This window comes from Andrographis paniculata, unplaced genomic scaffold (assembly GCF_009805555.1).
Source record: "Andrographis paniculata isolate CXL003 unplaced genomic scaffold, ASM980555v1 Contig77END, whole genome shotgun sequence".
Taxonomy (NCBI): domain Eukaryota; kingdom Viridiplantae; phylum Streptophyta; class Magnoliopsida; order Lamiales; family Acanthaceae; genus Andrographis; species Andrographis paniculata.
In genome coordinates, this window is record NW_026137614.1 from 108,556 (window position 1) to 126,765 (window position 18,210).

An 18,210-nucleotide genomic window follows, 5' to 3' on the forward strand; every position below is an offset into this window, starting at 1 on the left:
TTTCTATCTAGAGAACTCCCTTCCAGGGTTGGAGTTCTCGAAAAGTACAAAAATCTGCAGCAATGTATGAAATGTATCACATTGTGATCATCTTTACAACAAATCAATTTGGCTTTATTTATAGATCTATAGGATTGGCGGTTGCAGAGCAGTTGAGTGGTAGTTGAAACTGTTTGGGTAGTTAGGCGGTTAACGTCGGTTAATCTGTTGAAGAAGTTGCACCTGCCATAACTCCCTAGTTTCTGCTTCACTCGCTTCAGAATGTAAGGGCACAGATCTTCTTCACTCACCTGGATAGTTGGAGGGCATCAGTGCAGCTCAAGCGATGTTGTTGTCGCTAGCTAGTTGTGGAATGGTTGGACCGCTAGGGATGAACACTTGGGAATTTTTGGAGTAGTTCATTCTCGCTTCGCAGCGGCGAATGTTTGGTCGCTAGCGGTGTAAGTGGGAAGAGCGTCGCTTGCCAAACCAAAGCGCAGTCGCTTGACTTTCAACACTTAGCTTTTTTGGACCAAAATCATCGCTTAAATAGGCCAAAAACACATTAATAATCTCAACAGACAAGCTCCGGATCATACCAAGCGAAACAAATCAATAAATTATGCCATAATTAGATATTATGATGGTTTTCACATAAAAGTTCAAGTAATACACAATTTTCTCAAGTAGAAAATATGTCGTTATTTGGATTTATCAAGTACGGACCTCCACAGCTGGGTCCTCCAATCCAATTTGAAAATTTTGCTCCTCCACTAGTGGCATCTCCGAGAGTGCCGAGCGATAGAAACCGGTACGTCAACCCCCGGCACACCCTCCACAAGGTTATCAGCAAACCTTCCATCGTGTTTAGCCAGGCCTTGGACTGCCCGAAGGACATGCCGAGATTGCTACTCTACCGCGACCGATTATGAATCCGCAATCCATTAAGGAAGCAATGCGGAGGCTATATGGCAACCCTATCTAGATACCTACTAGGCCCCATTATCAATGGAAGTTCCCAGATCAAGTTGCCATTGACCATCCGCTACCCCAGAATGCACGGGTTCCGGAGTTCATGTTGTTCTTGGGATAAAAGTTTACTATTGAGCATATCGGTCGTTTCACGGTACAATACAAAGGAGACTTTGGTACCAATGATTGGTTTAAACTATAATTTTTCTCGTTGTCCCTCACAGGGCCAGACTTTACCTGATACGCATTTTTATCACCAAACTCGCATAACACATAGGCAGATCTCGAAAGGACATTCCACGAATAATTTTATAGCCCGTTGTTGAAGGTGACGGTATTAGATCTGACCAACCAACAGCATAAGCATAATGAACCAGTGCAACATTTTTTAAGAGGTTTAACAAGACAGAGGGACGATGTCAGGTCCGGATACCTGAAAATCAAGTAGTTATATGGTCATCGATAATATGACACATCATTTCCAAGAGAAACTGGACCTACAGGAATACAACGGCCTCCGAAAGCTTGCTGGAAAAGCAGTCAAGGCAAAATAGCTTCTCCGGGATCCCCAGACGGCCAGGCAATAGAAATTCAAAAGTGGATCACACCTTATCCAGGTCCATGAGGAAGAAATAGATTGTCCGGATGAGCCAGAGGAAACATTCGTTGTTGAAATTTCACAAGGAAAAGCGTCACCTACCCGGCGCTCAAAGTACCTCAGAGAAAGGAGACTAATCCCAAGGTACAATACACTTTCAATATATCTAAAATTGAACACATATTCAATTTCTTGTTGAAGGATAATCAGCTCCGGTTTTTAAAATGCCATAAAATGTCATCCGACGATGAATTAAGTAGAAAAGTCTATTGCAAATGGGATGGCTTGAATGAACACCAGGTTGGAAGTTGTATCACTTTAGAAATGTGGTACAGAAGGCTATTAAGGAAGACCATCTGCGGCTGGCCGATAAGCAGGAGACGAAGATCGATACGGAGCCATTTATGGCTCAAATTAACACCGCCACTGTCCGACCTAGTAAGAGGAACCAATCAGCCTCAAGTAGCAGGCCAAATTATGGGCAGGCCGCACCAAGGATAAATATATTTGAATGGTTTGGGAGGTCCATAAAACCCCCCACGGAGGAGTTCAGTATGGGATCGTCTCTCGCCATATAACACCGTGGCCGAAGTTAACTTCGAGAAGGATGGCGAGGTGTGGTGTGTAACTTCAGTTGACCAAGTAATGATAACTTATCACGCTATGCGGCAGTCGGAAAGGCCGCCAAATGATGAAAGGTGGACGGATAATCAAAAGGGATCCCACCACTGACTAGAACCCAATGGCGGAGACGGCAACATCAAATTTTGGCCGCACGTCTCGCATAACAGGAACAGCAGCCCTCTGGAAACCATGAGAAAATTGTAGTAACTGAAAAAACACCTCAGGTGGAGGAATTATCCCCCCCCCCCACCAAAGAGGAGGAGGCGACAAGAATGGAGACCAAAATAAACTGTCACGAAGGACAGTGCCCCATCAAGAGGACAACAATCTCATCCGAAGGAGCCAGTGGAGTCTGTCCTAGAGAACGAACCGATTATCAAGTCCCAGGAGGATGACAAGACATCAATTTCAAGTTTTGACATCATCGCGAGTGACCAAGATCTAGAACGCGAGCTACATTATGAAAAGGACTTTCGGGTGAACACTACTGTTTTCTTGCCTAGAGAGTTCAGGGCTCCGGAGGTCCAACCCTCTTATTTATTAGAGGATGTGTTAGTCGAAGAAACTGGTCTTCTATCATGGGCTCATTCGGAACAGAAGGTGCCGACGAAGGAATCAAAACTGGTCATCTTTCAGAATAGCCGAGGAGCAAACGCGACACCTTAAACCATTGTTCCTAACTTCTCTCTTGATGGTCACACGATCAACAAAGTTTTGGTTGATGGAGGAGCATTTGTCAATGTGATGACTTTGTCTACACTCCATAAAATAGGAAAGAACCGGGGGGATCTGATCGCTACTACCATGTGAACTATGGATTTTACGGGGAATGCGCATTCGGCTGCCGGTGTGTTAGTGGCTGATGTGACAGTTGGGAGTCATACCGACCAAATGGTCTTTTTCAAAATCGAGGGCAAACCTACTTACTCGGCCATCTTAGGAAGAGACTCGATTCACACTACCTAGTGTGTGTCATCCACCATGCACCAAAAAGTGATATTTTGGAATGGTAATCACATAGAAACGGTTGAAGCCAAAACCAATCCTACCATGGACGTTCATGCAGCTGAGGAGGTTTATTATTCTCCTAGCGTGTATCCGCTTTCGATAATGTTGAGGGATGTGGATACATAGACATAATGTAAACTCACAATGAAGGGGTTTGAAATTCGCACAGAGGCCGACACACAGCCTGTTCGTTAAACTATTTGTAATGAATAACGACCAAGAGGTATTATAGGACTTGGAAGGATGGATTCTCGAGACGTATGATGTTACATAGAGTACCGGATCCATCCCAATTCAAATTCTTGAAAGACAGGCAGATCATTCAAATCCGCCGCCCCTTTCGGAGGACCAGAACAAGGATGAATTTCCCTCGCCTATCTAGAGGGCTACTTCATCCTTCGAAGCATAGGATCCCCTTGAAGAAATCAATCTCAGTGACGATACAGTGCCCCCGATGATCAAGATCAGTTCTCTACTGCCCTCAAACCACAAACAACAACTTACGGATGCAGCTCTATGTGAGTTCATAAGCACAGTAAGTTATGTCTCATGAATAAAACCACATTTTTCTTGTTGTTTCTCTACACTTGAAAGCGTGGCATACATTTTGCTTAGTGATGGAATAGGATCCATCATCAAGATTTGACTTCTAACAGAGTTATAAGAGTCGCTCAATTCCATCAAGTAGTCGATTATGTCTTGTTTATTGAGATACTCATCGATTTCATTCTTGTTCTAGAGAACATGAGACAATCATCTAAGCTCATCCTTCAGCTTTTTCATTTTTGTGAAGTAGTTACCATGCTCAATCCCCCTTGAAATAGGTCACATATCTCTTTACGAAGTTGCTAAATAAGATGCCCATTACACTGGCCATACATTTCTTTTAACATCTCCATAGCTCATGACTAGTACTCACATATCCAAAAGTATTAGACAAATGAGGAGAGATGAGTTACTGATCCATTGAAGGATTGTATTATCAGTCTTCTTCCAAATGATATGTAATGCTCCATCAACAAGTTTAAAAGTTGCACAAGTAATGAAACATTCCTTCCCCTTGGCAATCAAGGCTGGCATAATGTCATTGCTCCAAAGTAAATAATTGTAGTGGGCTGAGTGATAGTCAGACTTATACCTGGTTAATCTGAAGGATGAAGCTTTAAATGAGCCATTGTTGCAAAATTTTGAGCAAAGCTAGAGTTCTGCACACTTTATTGTGAGTTATCCTAGTGTCACGGACCGAAATCCGTGACCGAAGATGACCGAGAGAAGAAGCCAAAACCCGGAGGCTAGTCCGAGACTTTGTAAATAAAACTAGAACTTGTATAGAGTAGTTGGGGGTTGGTAGATAGTTGGTGAAAAATGGTAGGTAGGGATTGGTAGATAGTTGGTAGAAGATGGTAGGTGAGGTTGGTAGATAGTTGGTGGAAGATGGTTCGTGGGGGTTGGTAGATAGTTGGTGGAAGATGGTAGGTGGGGGAGTTGGTAGATCGTAGGTAGATGATAGTTGGGAGATTATGAACTTGTATAAATAGGTGGTAGTGCTCATTTGTAAATCATCAAGTTGAGAGCAATAACATATACTTTTCCTCACTACTTCCTCTCTCTATGATTCTTGAGTGTTCTTGATCGTGTTCTTGAGTATTCTTGAAGGTGTTCGAGGAAAGGCTGTAATAGCAACCTCTAAGTGTCTGAAAGTTGCTAGGCCGCATGGACGGTGTTCGAGGAACAACCAGGCGGTTCATGACAAGTGGTATCAGAGCTTTGTTCGAGTCTAAGTCAGTGAGGGATGGCTAGTGAAGGGTCCAACTTAACGAATATGAACGAGGGTAACAACGATGGTGTCAATAAAGGAAAGCACCACCGAAAGTGCTAATGTTGTCCATTTTTGGATGTCATAAGCGCTTTTGATGCAAGGCTGGAGCGTGTCGAAGATTTCCTCGGTAGGAATTCCGAAAGGATCGACGAGGTCGATCAACGTCTCGACGAGGTCGAGAAGGAGATGCGTGAGGATTTGACAAAGTCTCTCGTGGAGGGACTGGAATAGTGTCGCGATGGGGTAGAGGAAGTGACGAGTTCACTTGGTGCCGAGATGGCCAAGCTCAAGGAGGAGGTGGCAGCGTGTCGCCTGGAGTTGGCCCAACGAGAGAAGGCGGCTATGGTGGAGCCGTCCGTAATGCAAGAGGAGCTTGCAACACTTAGAGCGGCAATTGCGGAATTGCAAGCTTGTGGCCTGACCAGAGGAGTAGCGGCCGCACCTAAAGTGGAGGTGCCACATCCGGAGTACTACTCAGGAGTTCGGAGAGGTTGGGTAATTGATATGTTTATTTTCGACATGGAATGTTACTTTAATGTTGTAGAGGTCGTGGGAGATGCAGCCAAGGTGCACACAGGGTTGTGTTTCTTAAAGGACTCGGCACTAATTTGGTGGAGGCGTAGGAGCGAACTAGCCCAAAATGGTTACGCGATCACAACGTGGGCAATGTTTAAGTCCGAACTCAAGGCGGAATTCGAACCAATGAGGGCCGAGACTGAGGCGAGGGCCAAGATCTGTTGGTTGACACACCGGGAAGGACATTTGAGAGAGTACATTGATGAATATGCCAACTTACTACTCGAAATCCCATCGATGACGCTAGAAGAAACATTATTCGGGTTTACCGAAGGATTTAGGATGTGGGCCAAGGAGCGGGTTGTGGATAAGTGCCTGGAAACTTTGAATGAAGCAATGAAATATGCTTCACGATTGATTGAATTTCAACGGAGGGAACCACACATGAGAGACGATGGATGGAGAATGACATCGGACAAAAGTGTGGGAGATACGTCGAGATTCGCCCCACGACCAGACAAAAGTGGGGGAGATGCGCCGAGATTCGCCCCACGACCCAAAAGAGAACATCAAGCACCTGGGGCTGCAATGAAAGATTTCTCCAAACCGGGATTGAGGTATGAGGGTTGCTTTGTTTGTCAATCAAAAGAACATTTTGCAAGGGATTGTCCGAACCGATCAAACATTGCTGCGGTGACCGAGGACACTAACCCGATGGAAGAACGAGCGGCATGCATGAAAGCAGAGGGTGATGGTGAAAAACATCGAGGACGGATGTACATGAATGTCGACATCAATGGGTGCTCGTACTTGTGTTTACTCGACCCGGAGGCGAATGCGAATTATATGAGCAAAGAAATAGCTCACGAGCTGGGGTTGCAATGGGTGTCAACGGAGGGTCGATTCAAGGGAATAAATAGTGCATGGATACCTTTGACGGGAGTGGCAAAGAACGTACCGATTCAAGTCAGAGATTGGAAAGGTGTGGTTAATTTCAATGTTGCCCCCATTGACGATTATTTGGTGTTCTTTGGCATGAGATTTGTTGAGCAAACCAAGTTATCAATGATACCCGCACGAGGACAAATACACTATTATGAATGGAAGCATGCCGTGCGATATCACCGTATACCGGGAGAAAGAGTTGACGCCAAAGCAACTCGAAATAGGATTGAGGAAAGAAGATCCAACGTTTACGGCTATTATTAGCAACAAGGACCTCCTTGATGATGAGGTTGAGGAGGCCATTACACCGCCAAATGAATTCAAGGATGTGATGCCAAATGTGTTACCGAAGGGGTTACCACCTCGATAAGCGGTTGACCCCGCCATCGACTTGGTGGAAGGTGCAAAACCAATGTCTCGACTACCACACTGGGTGTTGCTCGACGAAACAATCGAGTTGGAGAAACAAATTGGGAAACCTTTGGAAGCAAAGTTCGTTGTCTCGTTAAAGAGCTCTTTAGGTACACCGGTGTTTTTTCAACAGAAGAAGGATGAGAGTCCCCTCAAGTGTAATAACCATGGGGTGCAGAACAAGTTGACAATTCGAGAAGACGATGAGTTAAAGAAGGCAATCACTACGATTTGGAGTGTGGCAAACCATGTTGGACACTTGCGGAATATGTTGCAAGTTATACAAGAAAATCAACTCTATGTCCGGAGAAAGTTAAAGATAAACAAGGTCGGAATCTCAGGGTACATCGTGGCCGATGGAAGAATTTAAGTGGAATCAGGAAAGGTCAAGACGATCATAGAATGGGAGGCGCCCAAGTCAACTCTGGAGAAAGACGAGAGTACCGAGAAGAGCCCATCCGAGATCATGCTTGGTTTCTAACCAATGACTTCGAGAGACTTAGTGAAGGCGTACAAAGGACCGAGTCCACGGGTGTTCCACTTTGCCAAGGGTTGGCCGGGTCGGGCGAAGGTGGCGCGGCTATATTCATAGAAATCCCAAGGATGCAAGAGGGGAGACCGAAAGCAGGGGTTTCAAAAATTTAAAGAGAGAGACTTACCGTTGGTACAACTCTACCAACATAGGCATATAAAAGAAGTGCACACGGGGTCAACGAGACGATATGAAGGCCCGTTCCCGATCATGAAGAAAGAAGCCAAGGTGAAATACAAGGTGGAGCTACCCGAGGGCTTGTCCCAACTCCACCCGGTATTCTATGTTGGTATTCTCGAGCCTGACTATACGGATGATCGGGACCCAGATCGGAATATATCGACAAAAGCACCACCCGGGATGCAGACAGTGTATGACAAAATAGCCGAGGGAATATTGATGGATCGACTAAGGTGCCACAAGAAACATCTGCCTTCGACGGAGTACTTGGTGAGATGGCGAGGCTTGCCCGAGACTGAGACGAGTTGGAAGCCGGAGAAGAAACTTTGGCAATCAAAGACTTGGTGCATGAGTTCGAGGCATTGAGGACAATTCCTTCATCAAGTGGGGGAGAATGTCACGGACCGAAATCCTGACCGAAGATGACCGAGAGAAGAAGCCAAAACCCGGAGGCTAGTCCGAGACTTTGTAAATAAAACTAGAACTTGTATAGAGTAGTTGGGGGTTGGTAGATAGTTGGTGAAAGATGGTAGGTGGGGGTTGGTAGAAGATGGTAGGTGAGGTTGGTAGATAGTTGGTGGAAGATGGTTCGTGGGGGTTGGTAGCTAGTTTGTGGAAGATGGTAGGTAGGGGTTGGTAGATGGTAGGTAGATGGTAGTTGGGAGATTATGAACTTGTATAAATAAGTGGTAGTGCTCATTTGTAAATTATCAAGTTGAGAGCAATAACATATACTCTTCCTCACTACTTCCTCTCTCTATGATTCTTGAGTGTTCTTGATCGTGTTCTTTAGTATTCTTGAATGTGTTCAAGGAAAGGCTGTACTAGCAACCTCTAAGTGTCCGGAAATCGCTAGGCCGCACGGACGGTGTTCGAGGAACAACCAAGCGGTCCGTGACACTAGGTAGTTGCTATCTTGCTGCTTAATAGAGGAATGGAGTAAAAAATGTAATCAATCAAAAGAAAGAACATATAATCCCAAAAAATGCTCTTAAGATAATACATCTGATATTTACACAGTGCTGCATAAGGAATCTCTAACAAACTAGCTTCTTTATGGGCCTAACACTATCATATTTACAAAATTATACAACAAAAGCCAACAATAAAAGGCCCAAATGAAATAAACATTGGCCTGATAAACATATACTCTTATTCTTCTTCCTTGCACTTTTCATCGGTATTCTATTTTTAATCTATTCCTCAATCATCCATGGCTAGTACCGATGATGATTGGACTGGTCGGAGACAAAGATATCTCTACACTGAGGAGAGCAAATTTTCGCTGAGAATTCCAAGGGATTGGATTTAATATATATATATATATATATAAGAATAAGCAACATCCGTATACCATAAGTAAGGCCAAGGACCACTACCAAAAAAATGGTCTTTCACTACAGCTTGAGGGTTCGTAACAATAACATCGTAACAAATAGTAGTTTTAGTTATGACAATATCCATGGCAAAAAATCATTATCCTGGTCAACGTTTCAGGTTCAGTAATTACACAGAAAATTATGTAACAAATACAGAGTTCGTGGACTTTGTTCAAAATAAAATTAGTTATGATATTTCTCGTAATAACTGGTATTTAATTTTATTTTTTTAATTTAAACTAAATATTTACAGTAAAAAAAGAAAAAGGAAAATGGTAAAAATGCAATTGGAAGGGAACACGCCAGAGCTAGCTAGGGCATTATACATCTCTCCCAACACTTAGAAATTAGACGAAAGTAGCGCATTATATTTCCCCCCCCCCCCTCCAATCCCGTGATCCACTCTTTTCCGTTTTGCGCCGACGTGACGCGCTCATGGGTGGGATCGAGGAGGTATTCCGGCGCCGGCGTCCAGGTATTGTTTTTAAGTTTTCTCCAGTAGTATTTTGTGTCAATCCATGGTTCTTCATATCTTCCTCCATTTGGAGAAATCGAATTGGGGAGTCCTAATATTCAGCTTCTTCCTCAAGTTGATACGGAGCTCTGATTTAGGGAGTATCTTCAGGTACGGACAGATTTCTTCCGCATCGTTACAGTTTGTGTGTGAACATAGCTATTGAACCCGATTTTGGTTTCTCTTTCTGGGTGAACATCGCTCTTTCATGATATCTTATGCAACTCTCACATTTCACAAAGGTGTGGGGTGGGTTTTCAACTATATAACATTTTGGTTTTCATATTAGCGATTTTAGTGCCGGGCTGCCCTCCCTTTTGAGCGACTTACTTTTTTTATTCTAGATTTTATATAGGTTTGTTATGAAAATGACTTTCAACGTGCGTCTTTATGAATAAATGAATTTTGGAACACAAATTATTCAACATTTTCATCCCCACTTTCTTGAAATATGATTTTGCAAAACGTTGATAAGAATTATGTGTATGTACTAAATTTGTGATTGAAGTAGCAGTGCAATTTTGTTCCAATGGAGTGTATTTGTGATTCAAGCATTTATGAATTTGATTTTGAACATTGTAAACTTCAAATTATCTGTTTGGGATTTTGTAACAATGTCAGCGATCATAAACGAAACCATAGTTTGATGTAAGTGTTTGAGCACTCACAGAAAAAAATGAAACCATGAAGAAACTTGTCATTAGTAACGCCTGTGAATTTCTTCAGAGTACTGTGAAGATAATAATATTTTAGCTGATTCATTGCTCTGTATATTATAAATCTTTGAATGTTATCCTAAAGCTTTTCTTGTGCAGCTATGACTATTGTTCTTGTACATGTCATGTAAGAAATATCGAATTACTTAGCGTAGAGTAATAGAATACATAAGCACAAGGAAAGAACATAGAGCTATATGTGTTTGAGGGCAAAGAAGAATATGGATTTTTTCATTTCTTGACTTAAGCACAAAGCATCTTCTGCATATACATATCTTTGAAAATACTTTTTCTTAATATATATGTTACATATGTTTTGGCCCAACCCAATACCAAGCCCAACCCGCAACCCAAAACCCTTTAACCCGACCCGGTTTTTGACCCAACCCGACCCGCACCTTATAACTCCCCCTTCCCTTTCCCTTCTCATTCGAGATAGTGTGTATCGCGCGATTTGATTTCTGGTTTTTTTTCTCTCTCTGATTCATCTTCTTCACAGACCTTCTCGGTAAGTTTGGGGGGTTTTCCTTCTTTGCCGAAATTGCAATCGCTCTAGTTCAATTTCTTCGGTAAGTTGTTCATCTGGGTGTTCTTCGTGAGGTTCTTGGGGAAATCGGTCGATTAGAGTTTAGGGTTCTAAGATCAAGTCCGTTGGTTTGGGGTTTTATTTGGAGGCGGTTGGATTAGTTCCTAAGTGTGAGTCATTAGGTTATAGACTGAGCTGTCAAAATAGTTTTCTCTATCGTTTGTCGAGTTGCTTGGAAATCGCCGGAAGAGGAAGTCTCCGGAGCTGCTGTCTTGTCACTGCGTGTTGCTGGGTGTGATCGCCGGAAGAAGGTCGAAAGAGGGAAGTTCAATTTCTGCCTTCATATCATTTGCCTGATCTTGGATCCTGTTTTTGTCTATTGTGTTCTTGAATTTGATTTTCAGAAAGTATATTGCCTTTTGCTTTCAATGTTGTTGGACACATGCTATTTTCATGATTTTGTTGCTTGACAGATTATGTATAAAAACACAACAATATATATGTGTGTGTGTGTGTTTTTTTTCTATCTGTCTTTATGTCTGTCTTTCTCCTTGCCGTGAGTTAGTTTGTTCAATATTTATCGTAATTTAATTCTATAATTACTCATCTTATCTTCGAGTGAATTTTTAGTTAGAAAGAACAGCTGATAGATCAAATTTATATTATCCAAGGGGAAAGTAAAAGTTATATGCGAAAAAAGAATACATGCACACGTGTAGATACAATATGTTAAAAATCATACACTTGTGATTTGTGAAGCTGAATGGAAACTTATGTTGGGAAAATGTCCAACTCTCTAAAAACTTTACATATATTATAATATTAATATATAAATTTATCACAATGATATATAAGAATTTAATCTTATTTATGCCTTGTTATGCAATTTCAGCCCTCCATCATCATATAATACAAAAAATGATATATATAATTCTTGTTCAATCCCAAAAGTGAGACTGCATGTTGTGACTTAGTGTATGTTTATAGTGTTGTTGTAGTTAATATAGATATCACATTTTGGGTGTTGTAGCTTAAATTAAAGATGTCCACAAAATATAGAAAGCCATAGGTCTGCAATTAAGGAGACAAACATCACAAGATGTCAACTATTTATAGTGTTGGTGATTAGTAAAGTAATTTGTAGATTATATTTGATAAGGTAGGTGATGGATGGATTGATGTTAAAGGATTTGAATGTGAATATATATATATGCATAAATATTAAGTAGATGATGAGGAAGAGTTATAATCAAAGTTATCAACATCCAGATTTCTTGCACATTTTTAAGTCCAATGTCAAAGTTATCAACACTAAATGTCTTCATGCTATTGATGTACTGATCCATTTTCAATTAAAATTTATTTTTTACAAAAGTTATAGCACGCGAAGGATGAAAAATCTGATGGATTGCACCTTTACGCATTTGGACTTGGTCTCTACTCATTATCAGCTATTTGGGCTTGATTTTAATTTTTCTACAGGTCTTGAATCAATGGCTATAAGGATAGGTCTTTAATTTTTGATTAGGTTTGTCGTCTAAAGATTTTCCTTGTCTTCAAGCTAGCTATGTGAAAACTTTATGCTTTTTGAGTTTTATTTCAACTATCAATTATCATGTGATCAAATTTTGATGGTGTATTACAATACATGTGATTCAAATCATCAAGGCTAATGTGTATGCATTCATGCACAAAAAATCCGGAGCAGTTACTAGCCCATCTGTAAGTAGTCATAATTTCCGTACTTTTCGCAATTGAATGTCAATGCTTTGGATGGCTAATGAATTCACTATGATCTACATATTTTTGATAGGCCACAGCTCGTATTGATACAGGCTCTGAGCTTATCAAGCCTATGTCCGAATCACCTATGACGGTATGATGCCGTCAAACCCTAAAGTTAACTAGTAACCAATGCAGTATAAACTTTAGGCTAATCTTCTTGGCCAACTATGTTTTCAACTCTTCTGCAATCAGATTGGCACTCCAGTGCTTATATTATCTCGCACCGGAGAGAAGAAAGTTGTTGCTGAGGGACTTCTGTTCTGCCCCCCTGCACTAGGTTTGTGGCATTATGCCTTGAGTTTTTTCTTTTAAATTCTTCAATATGATGTTCATACTGCATCATTGCGTTGTGACAGTTCAGGTCTCATAGTGCAGATGATCATGGTTTTATTTAGTTTGGGCATATTCAACTTGACATATGTTGCATAGAATATTATGTATATGTACTATGTTAACGTAGGGGTCGTGGCTATGTTGGTATTATGCCAATTTCTCCCTGATCTTATATTTTTTATCGTTCACATAACATTGTTTATGGCTATGCTGCTAGTACACTATTTAGGTGCACATTGCAGACCCAAAACTGAAGAATGTTGGCTTTATTATTGAGTATCTATGCAATCCCGAGCTCCTTACAACAACTCTTTATGTGAATGAGGATTACTAACATATAATTTTATTTATCAGTGGTCAGCACTCTAAACTCTAACTCAGCTACAGGTGTCTGCTCAAATTTAGTGCGTAAATAATAATTAATCTCCACGGTATATGATACTACGACACATTCATGGAGCAGTATTTGGGGGTAACCATAAGGATTTATTAATTAATAAAATTATTATTTTAATATTTTACATGATATATTGTTTTACTTAGGTTTTATTGGTGGATGGTTGGTTTAGCGTTCGAGTTGCCAACACATTGGAAATTAGAAAGTAGTGTGATTTGGTGCTTAATTCATAGGTTGAATAACATGTATTGTAGTAAATGTCCGAATGTACATACTCGTGCTATATGAGTTGGGAAGTTTACACTTCAAATGTGTTATGGCATGTTATACATACAGTTTGATCGTATGTTGATATATAGGGTGAACTACATACTCAAAAACTGCACTTGTGAATGTTGTAGGTGACACACTTTCCATTGTCAAGGTCTTCGTTACGTCCGCCTCAGTCCCAGAGACACCCCTTATTTTACCGACAATTGCTGGGGCAACTACTATTTGCGAGCTTATCGATGAAGACCCTATTGAGTGTAACTACAAGGATGTACGGATCTACTTTCATGTCTTTCATGTATTGTCTTCCAAAACTTAAAAGATTTATTACTTAAACTAAACCTCTTTGTGTTGGCAATTGTAGCTTATGCACCACCCCTAAAGCATTTCAACCGATTCCTTGATTTTTTGCCCCTGTTTGCCTTATCGATTGCATGTTGTAGCAATGTTTGGATGGTAGGTTGTTATGGCTATGTGAACTACCTATGGATTAGATGCATAGAAATTCGGAGTTATCTTTTGTGTGGTGAGAATTGTGGTTATGGATTAATGAATATCTTTACTTGTTTATTACTAGTTTGGATGTTTGAAATGTTTGTATTTTACGGAAGATAATGTCGAAGTGGAGATATGGCTAGGCTTGGGATACTTTATTTTATTGTTAGGTGATAGACATCGACTAATAAGTAGTGTTATGTTACTATCCTATGTTGGGATTCCCTTATAGTGTTTATTGTTTACAATTATAGCCGATCGTGATATGTATAACATGGTTGTATATAGAATATGTTTCTGTATAAGGAAGATCACAACAGGTCAATTTGTTACACATAATTTCAATTGCATCACAAACCACTATTTTTTATGAGACACTATTTTTCCGTAACAAAAGGATAAAACGACGTAACAAAATGTTATTTCTAAATGTTTGTTACGACCATAGGTAAGGATAATTTTTTTAAGGGTTTACTGACGTAAAAAAAAGGATACAATAACGTAACAAAAAAATGAAATGACGTAACAAATAGTGGCTCTTGGATGTTTGTTGTTACGGCCAGTTTCCTGATCATAAGAAAGTATATTTTTTTTATTACAAGTTCAATGACGTAACAAAAATGCGTAACAGAAAGCATACTCTGACAAGCGATCATAGTAATGATTTGGGTAGCACGATGAACTTTCGTAACAAATATCGTGACAAAAAGTCCTGCCACACGCATGAAAAGCTCAACTAATAATTACGAGAGAAAATTCGTAACAAACATCGTAACAAAAACCCTGTCATAGGGAGCGTTGACCGACAATAATAGTTACGAAAAGTTGCGTGGAAAAAAACATTTGTTACGTGAATATACATTACGGATAAAATTCGTCACTAACGCGTAGCAAATACGCAAATTGCACGAAAACTGGCTTTTCATTACGAATTTTTGGCTGTAGTAAAAAACTATTTTTATGGTAGTGAACCATGATAGCTAGGACTGGATTAAGACAATATTGATTGGATTGGCCGACGAGGACAAGCTCTCTGGATGGAAGAGGATGATTTTTTATGTGAAATGAATCGTTGCGATGCAGAGAAAGCAAAAAATAAGATTCAGGAAAACTGATTTGCAATTTTTTCATTTAACGGTATTAACTTTTTTGAATTAATTAAAAATAATAATACAAAAACAAAAACAAAAACTAAAAAATAAAAAATAAAAAAACAAAACGAAACGGGTCACAGGGTGTCGGTCCCCCATTAGCTGAGAATGGGGGTCTATAACTATTAGGGACCGAAAATCTCCAAAGCTGGGTAGAAATCTCCTGCTCATGTCCTTATTCGAAAGTGCGCACTGAGTAAACTTCCGATCGAATCTAATACCCTATAAACTAGATTTCAGCCTCTCTTTTTCGGACGGAAAGGCTTTTGTGGATGGAAAGGGGAGGGAAGCGGAGATCCATTGCTCTTAATGCCATGTCTAGTTTATCTTAATTTTATTTGGCTGACGTACGCTAGACACACGCCACAATATTCCCTTCCGTTTTCTAATAATTCTTTACGAAAAATAAAAAAAAAAAGTCCTACAAACTTGAATTTCAATAAGAAGGAACACATCAACAATCCGATTGAACCTACAAACTTTATACACAATTCAATTCAGCACACGAAGAAGAACAAATCATACAAACCACAACCTAAGAGATAGAGAACCTTCTCTTCTTAGGCTTAGCAAAATCCACCTTCCCATCATCGATATGCGACGTATCCTTTGAAGTGTTCTTGAACGGATTCAGTCGCCCAAGAGTCTTTGAAAATGAGAACAACTTCATTTTCTTGATGCCATTCTTAGACGACGACGACGACGAGGTGTCCCGAGGAGTTTTCTGCATGTCTTGGATGTACATTTTCATGTGTAGTATTTCGGTCCTCAGTGCTTCGTTCTCCTTCGCAAGAGATACGTCAGCGTGCACTTGATTCCTCGTGGCATCAGCATCTGGCACCTTGCTCCTCGACTTGAGCTGGTCGTAGTAGAGAGCGTGGAGCACTATCTGCACCGGCAGACGTTTGTTCTGCGAAGCGTGGATGCGCGCCTCGTAGGATAGCTTCAGGGGGTCCATCACACTGCATAGTTTCTCGCGTTCGATTTCGTCTAAATTTGGGTGTGCCTGAGATCAAAATGTAGGAACCCGAATCAGAATCCGACCCGATTAATATGAGAAGGGTTTTTGAGATCGGACGTACTTTGAGGTATATATCGACTGCGCGGTAAAGATTGTCGTCGCCTTTCCTTGCTTCTTTTGGCACCAAATTTGCAATCCCATTGAACTTTGCAATGTTGAGTTCTCGATGCGTCGAGATCTCCGCGAGGTATGCTTCCACGGTCTTGGCTACCCTCTGCATAGCAGCAGAGCAAACTTCCCTAAAATCGCCAGCGTTGAAAACCGCGACGCTCTTATCCCTCTCCACAAATCCGGATATGATCCGCCTCACGCTCTCGAGATCAAACATCCTCTCGCCGTCGTAGGTGAACGATAGCACGAGAAGATCGTCCACTGTCGCACGGTCTAGCATCGAGGAAATCCTTTTTTCGAGCTCGGTCTTGCAGCTCCCATCAGCCCTCAAGAAAATCGCAGTCCTCAGGAGATGGCACAAGAACTTCACGGGGAAGGCCATTTTTTCAGTCGGCATTAAAGCCACTATCGCCTTGAGAAGATCCTGTTGTTGTGCTCGAACATCAGATTCGGTAGAGGACTTGGCAACTATTCCAAAGTTGTCGCCATTGAATGATCTCTCTGCGTACACCGTGATGGCGCTTGCGAGAGAAAGGCTCTTGGCTCCCCTCAACTTCATTGCGGTAATGATCTTTTCGAAGAAGCTTATGCCGAGGATTGTTAGCTCTTCGGTCCACCAGTTTGGGGGCGATCGGGTCGGGAAAATCGCCTCGACGCAGGCCTGTGTGTCATCACCAAAAATTAAATAAATGAAGCAATTAAGGAGGAAATTGCAGGCACGAGTTATTCAAAAAATTGTTGAACAAATGATTCGGAGTTCAGTCAGGCATTTCATCGAACACCTGGTAGGTAACTGACTACCTTTGCACTCGCAACCTCAACGCATCTCCTGACGATTCCGAGATCCTCCGCCATGGGAATAACATCTTCACAAGACCTCAGCACGGCGAGAGTTCCAGGAAGGCTCTTCAGCGCAACTTGCGACAAAAAATCCTCAGTTCTCCCGATTAAATTGTTTTCGCAATACTTATCGCTCATCTCCAGATACTCGGCGGCGCATCGGATTGGCGCCACGTTGTGCACCGTGACCTCAAAATTTACACCGTAGCAGAAGTCGAACACTCTCTGGAAGGCTTCGGCGCCGCCAGGAATCCCTGAGAGATCTATTCTCGATATATTGATGGACTCGAGAATCACTTTTCTCAGATAATTACTCTTCGCCACCAGCATAAACTACCACCGCGAAAACGATGCGATAATTAAATATCACCAAATTCTATTAGAGGAAACAGAAATTGCAATAGAAAATAATTCGTGCATACCTTATGGAGGGGAAATTTGGATTCTCCGACTTGGACGATGACATCCGTGGGAATTTGGGAGGCAAACCTGCACGAAAATTAAAGCAACGACGGAATCAGCAAATTGAAGCGTAGGAGAGAGAGAAGAGATCTGTTTGCTTTAAGGAAGCTACATATATACCACTGGCCAGTTCTCTCCATGTCGAGAGAAATACTGACGTTGGCGTCGAAGATGGTCGCCATAGAAGGACGGAGGGGAGCTCGGAGAGAAATGTCGCAGTGGTGCTCACTGTCGCTTTACAAGAAACATTTATAAACAAACTTTACATGTTCATAACGATTTCTCTAATACTTAATATTTTCAAATATCAAAATAAAGAAATTAATTACTATGGTATAAGGATTATTCAATAATACAAATAAGTCCAATACAAAAATAATAAAGCCTCATTTCTTTTTGCAGCCTAGAGCATACTGCTACTTTTTATACCAATTTATTTTTTACTTTTAATAATTTATCTAAATAGTTTTAGGATATAATTGATTTATAAAATTTATTAATTTTTGTTGAGAATTCAACTTTGATAGAATTAAAATAGTTATTCTTGCAATCACAAATAATTCTCACCAAAACAATTCTTAGTAAGTCAACGGATAAAAAATATTAATAAGATGTGTGTTTACTGT

The 18,210-nt window shown here is 40.9% G+C and overlaps 1 protein-coding gene across 1 annotated transcript; it reads right to left on the reverse strand.

Moving 5' to 3' along the window:
* Positions 1-15,556: 15,556 nt before the first annotated feature.
* On the reverse strand, positions 15,557-17,854 carry LOC127239322 (root phototropism protein 2-like). Its single transcript, XM_051257417.1, has 5 exons — positions 17,705-17,854; positions 17,545-17,611; positions 17,084-17,455; positions 16,233-16,943; positions 15,557-16,156 (listed from the first exon to the last, which is right to left on the reverse strand). Exons 1-5 carry the CDS (start codon positions 17,764-17,766, stop codon positions 15,686-15,688), a joined length of 1,683 nt encoding a protein of 560 aa, XP_051113374.1. The 5' UTR covers positions 17,767-17,854; the 3' UTR covers positions 15,557-15,685.
* Between the last annotated feature and the right edge of the window lie 356 nt (positions 17,855-18,210).

Bases quoted from the DNA above. Each gene is read 5' to 3' on its own strand.
- LOC127239322 (XM_051257417.1), bottom strand. From the start codon at position 17,766: ATGGCGACCATCTTCGACGCCAACGTCAGTATTTCTCTCGACATGGAG. The intron at 17,612-17,704 runs GTATATATGTAG...ATTTTCGTGCAG, and splicing joins ATGGAGAGAACTGGCCAGTG to GTTTGCCTCCCAAATTCCCA. The intron at 16,944-17,083 runs GTAGTCAGTTAC...GATGACACACAG, and splicing joins TTGAGGTTGCGAGTGCAAAG to GCCTGCGTCGAGGCGATTTT.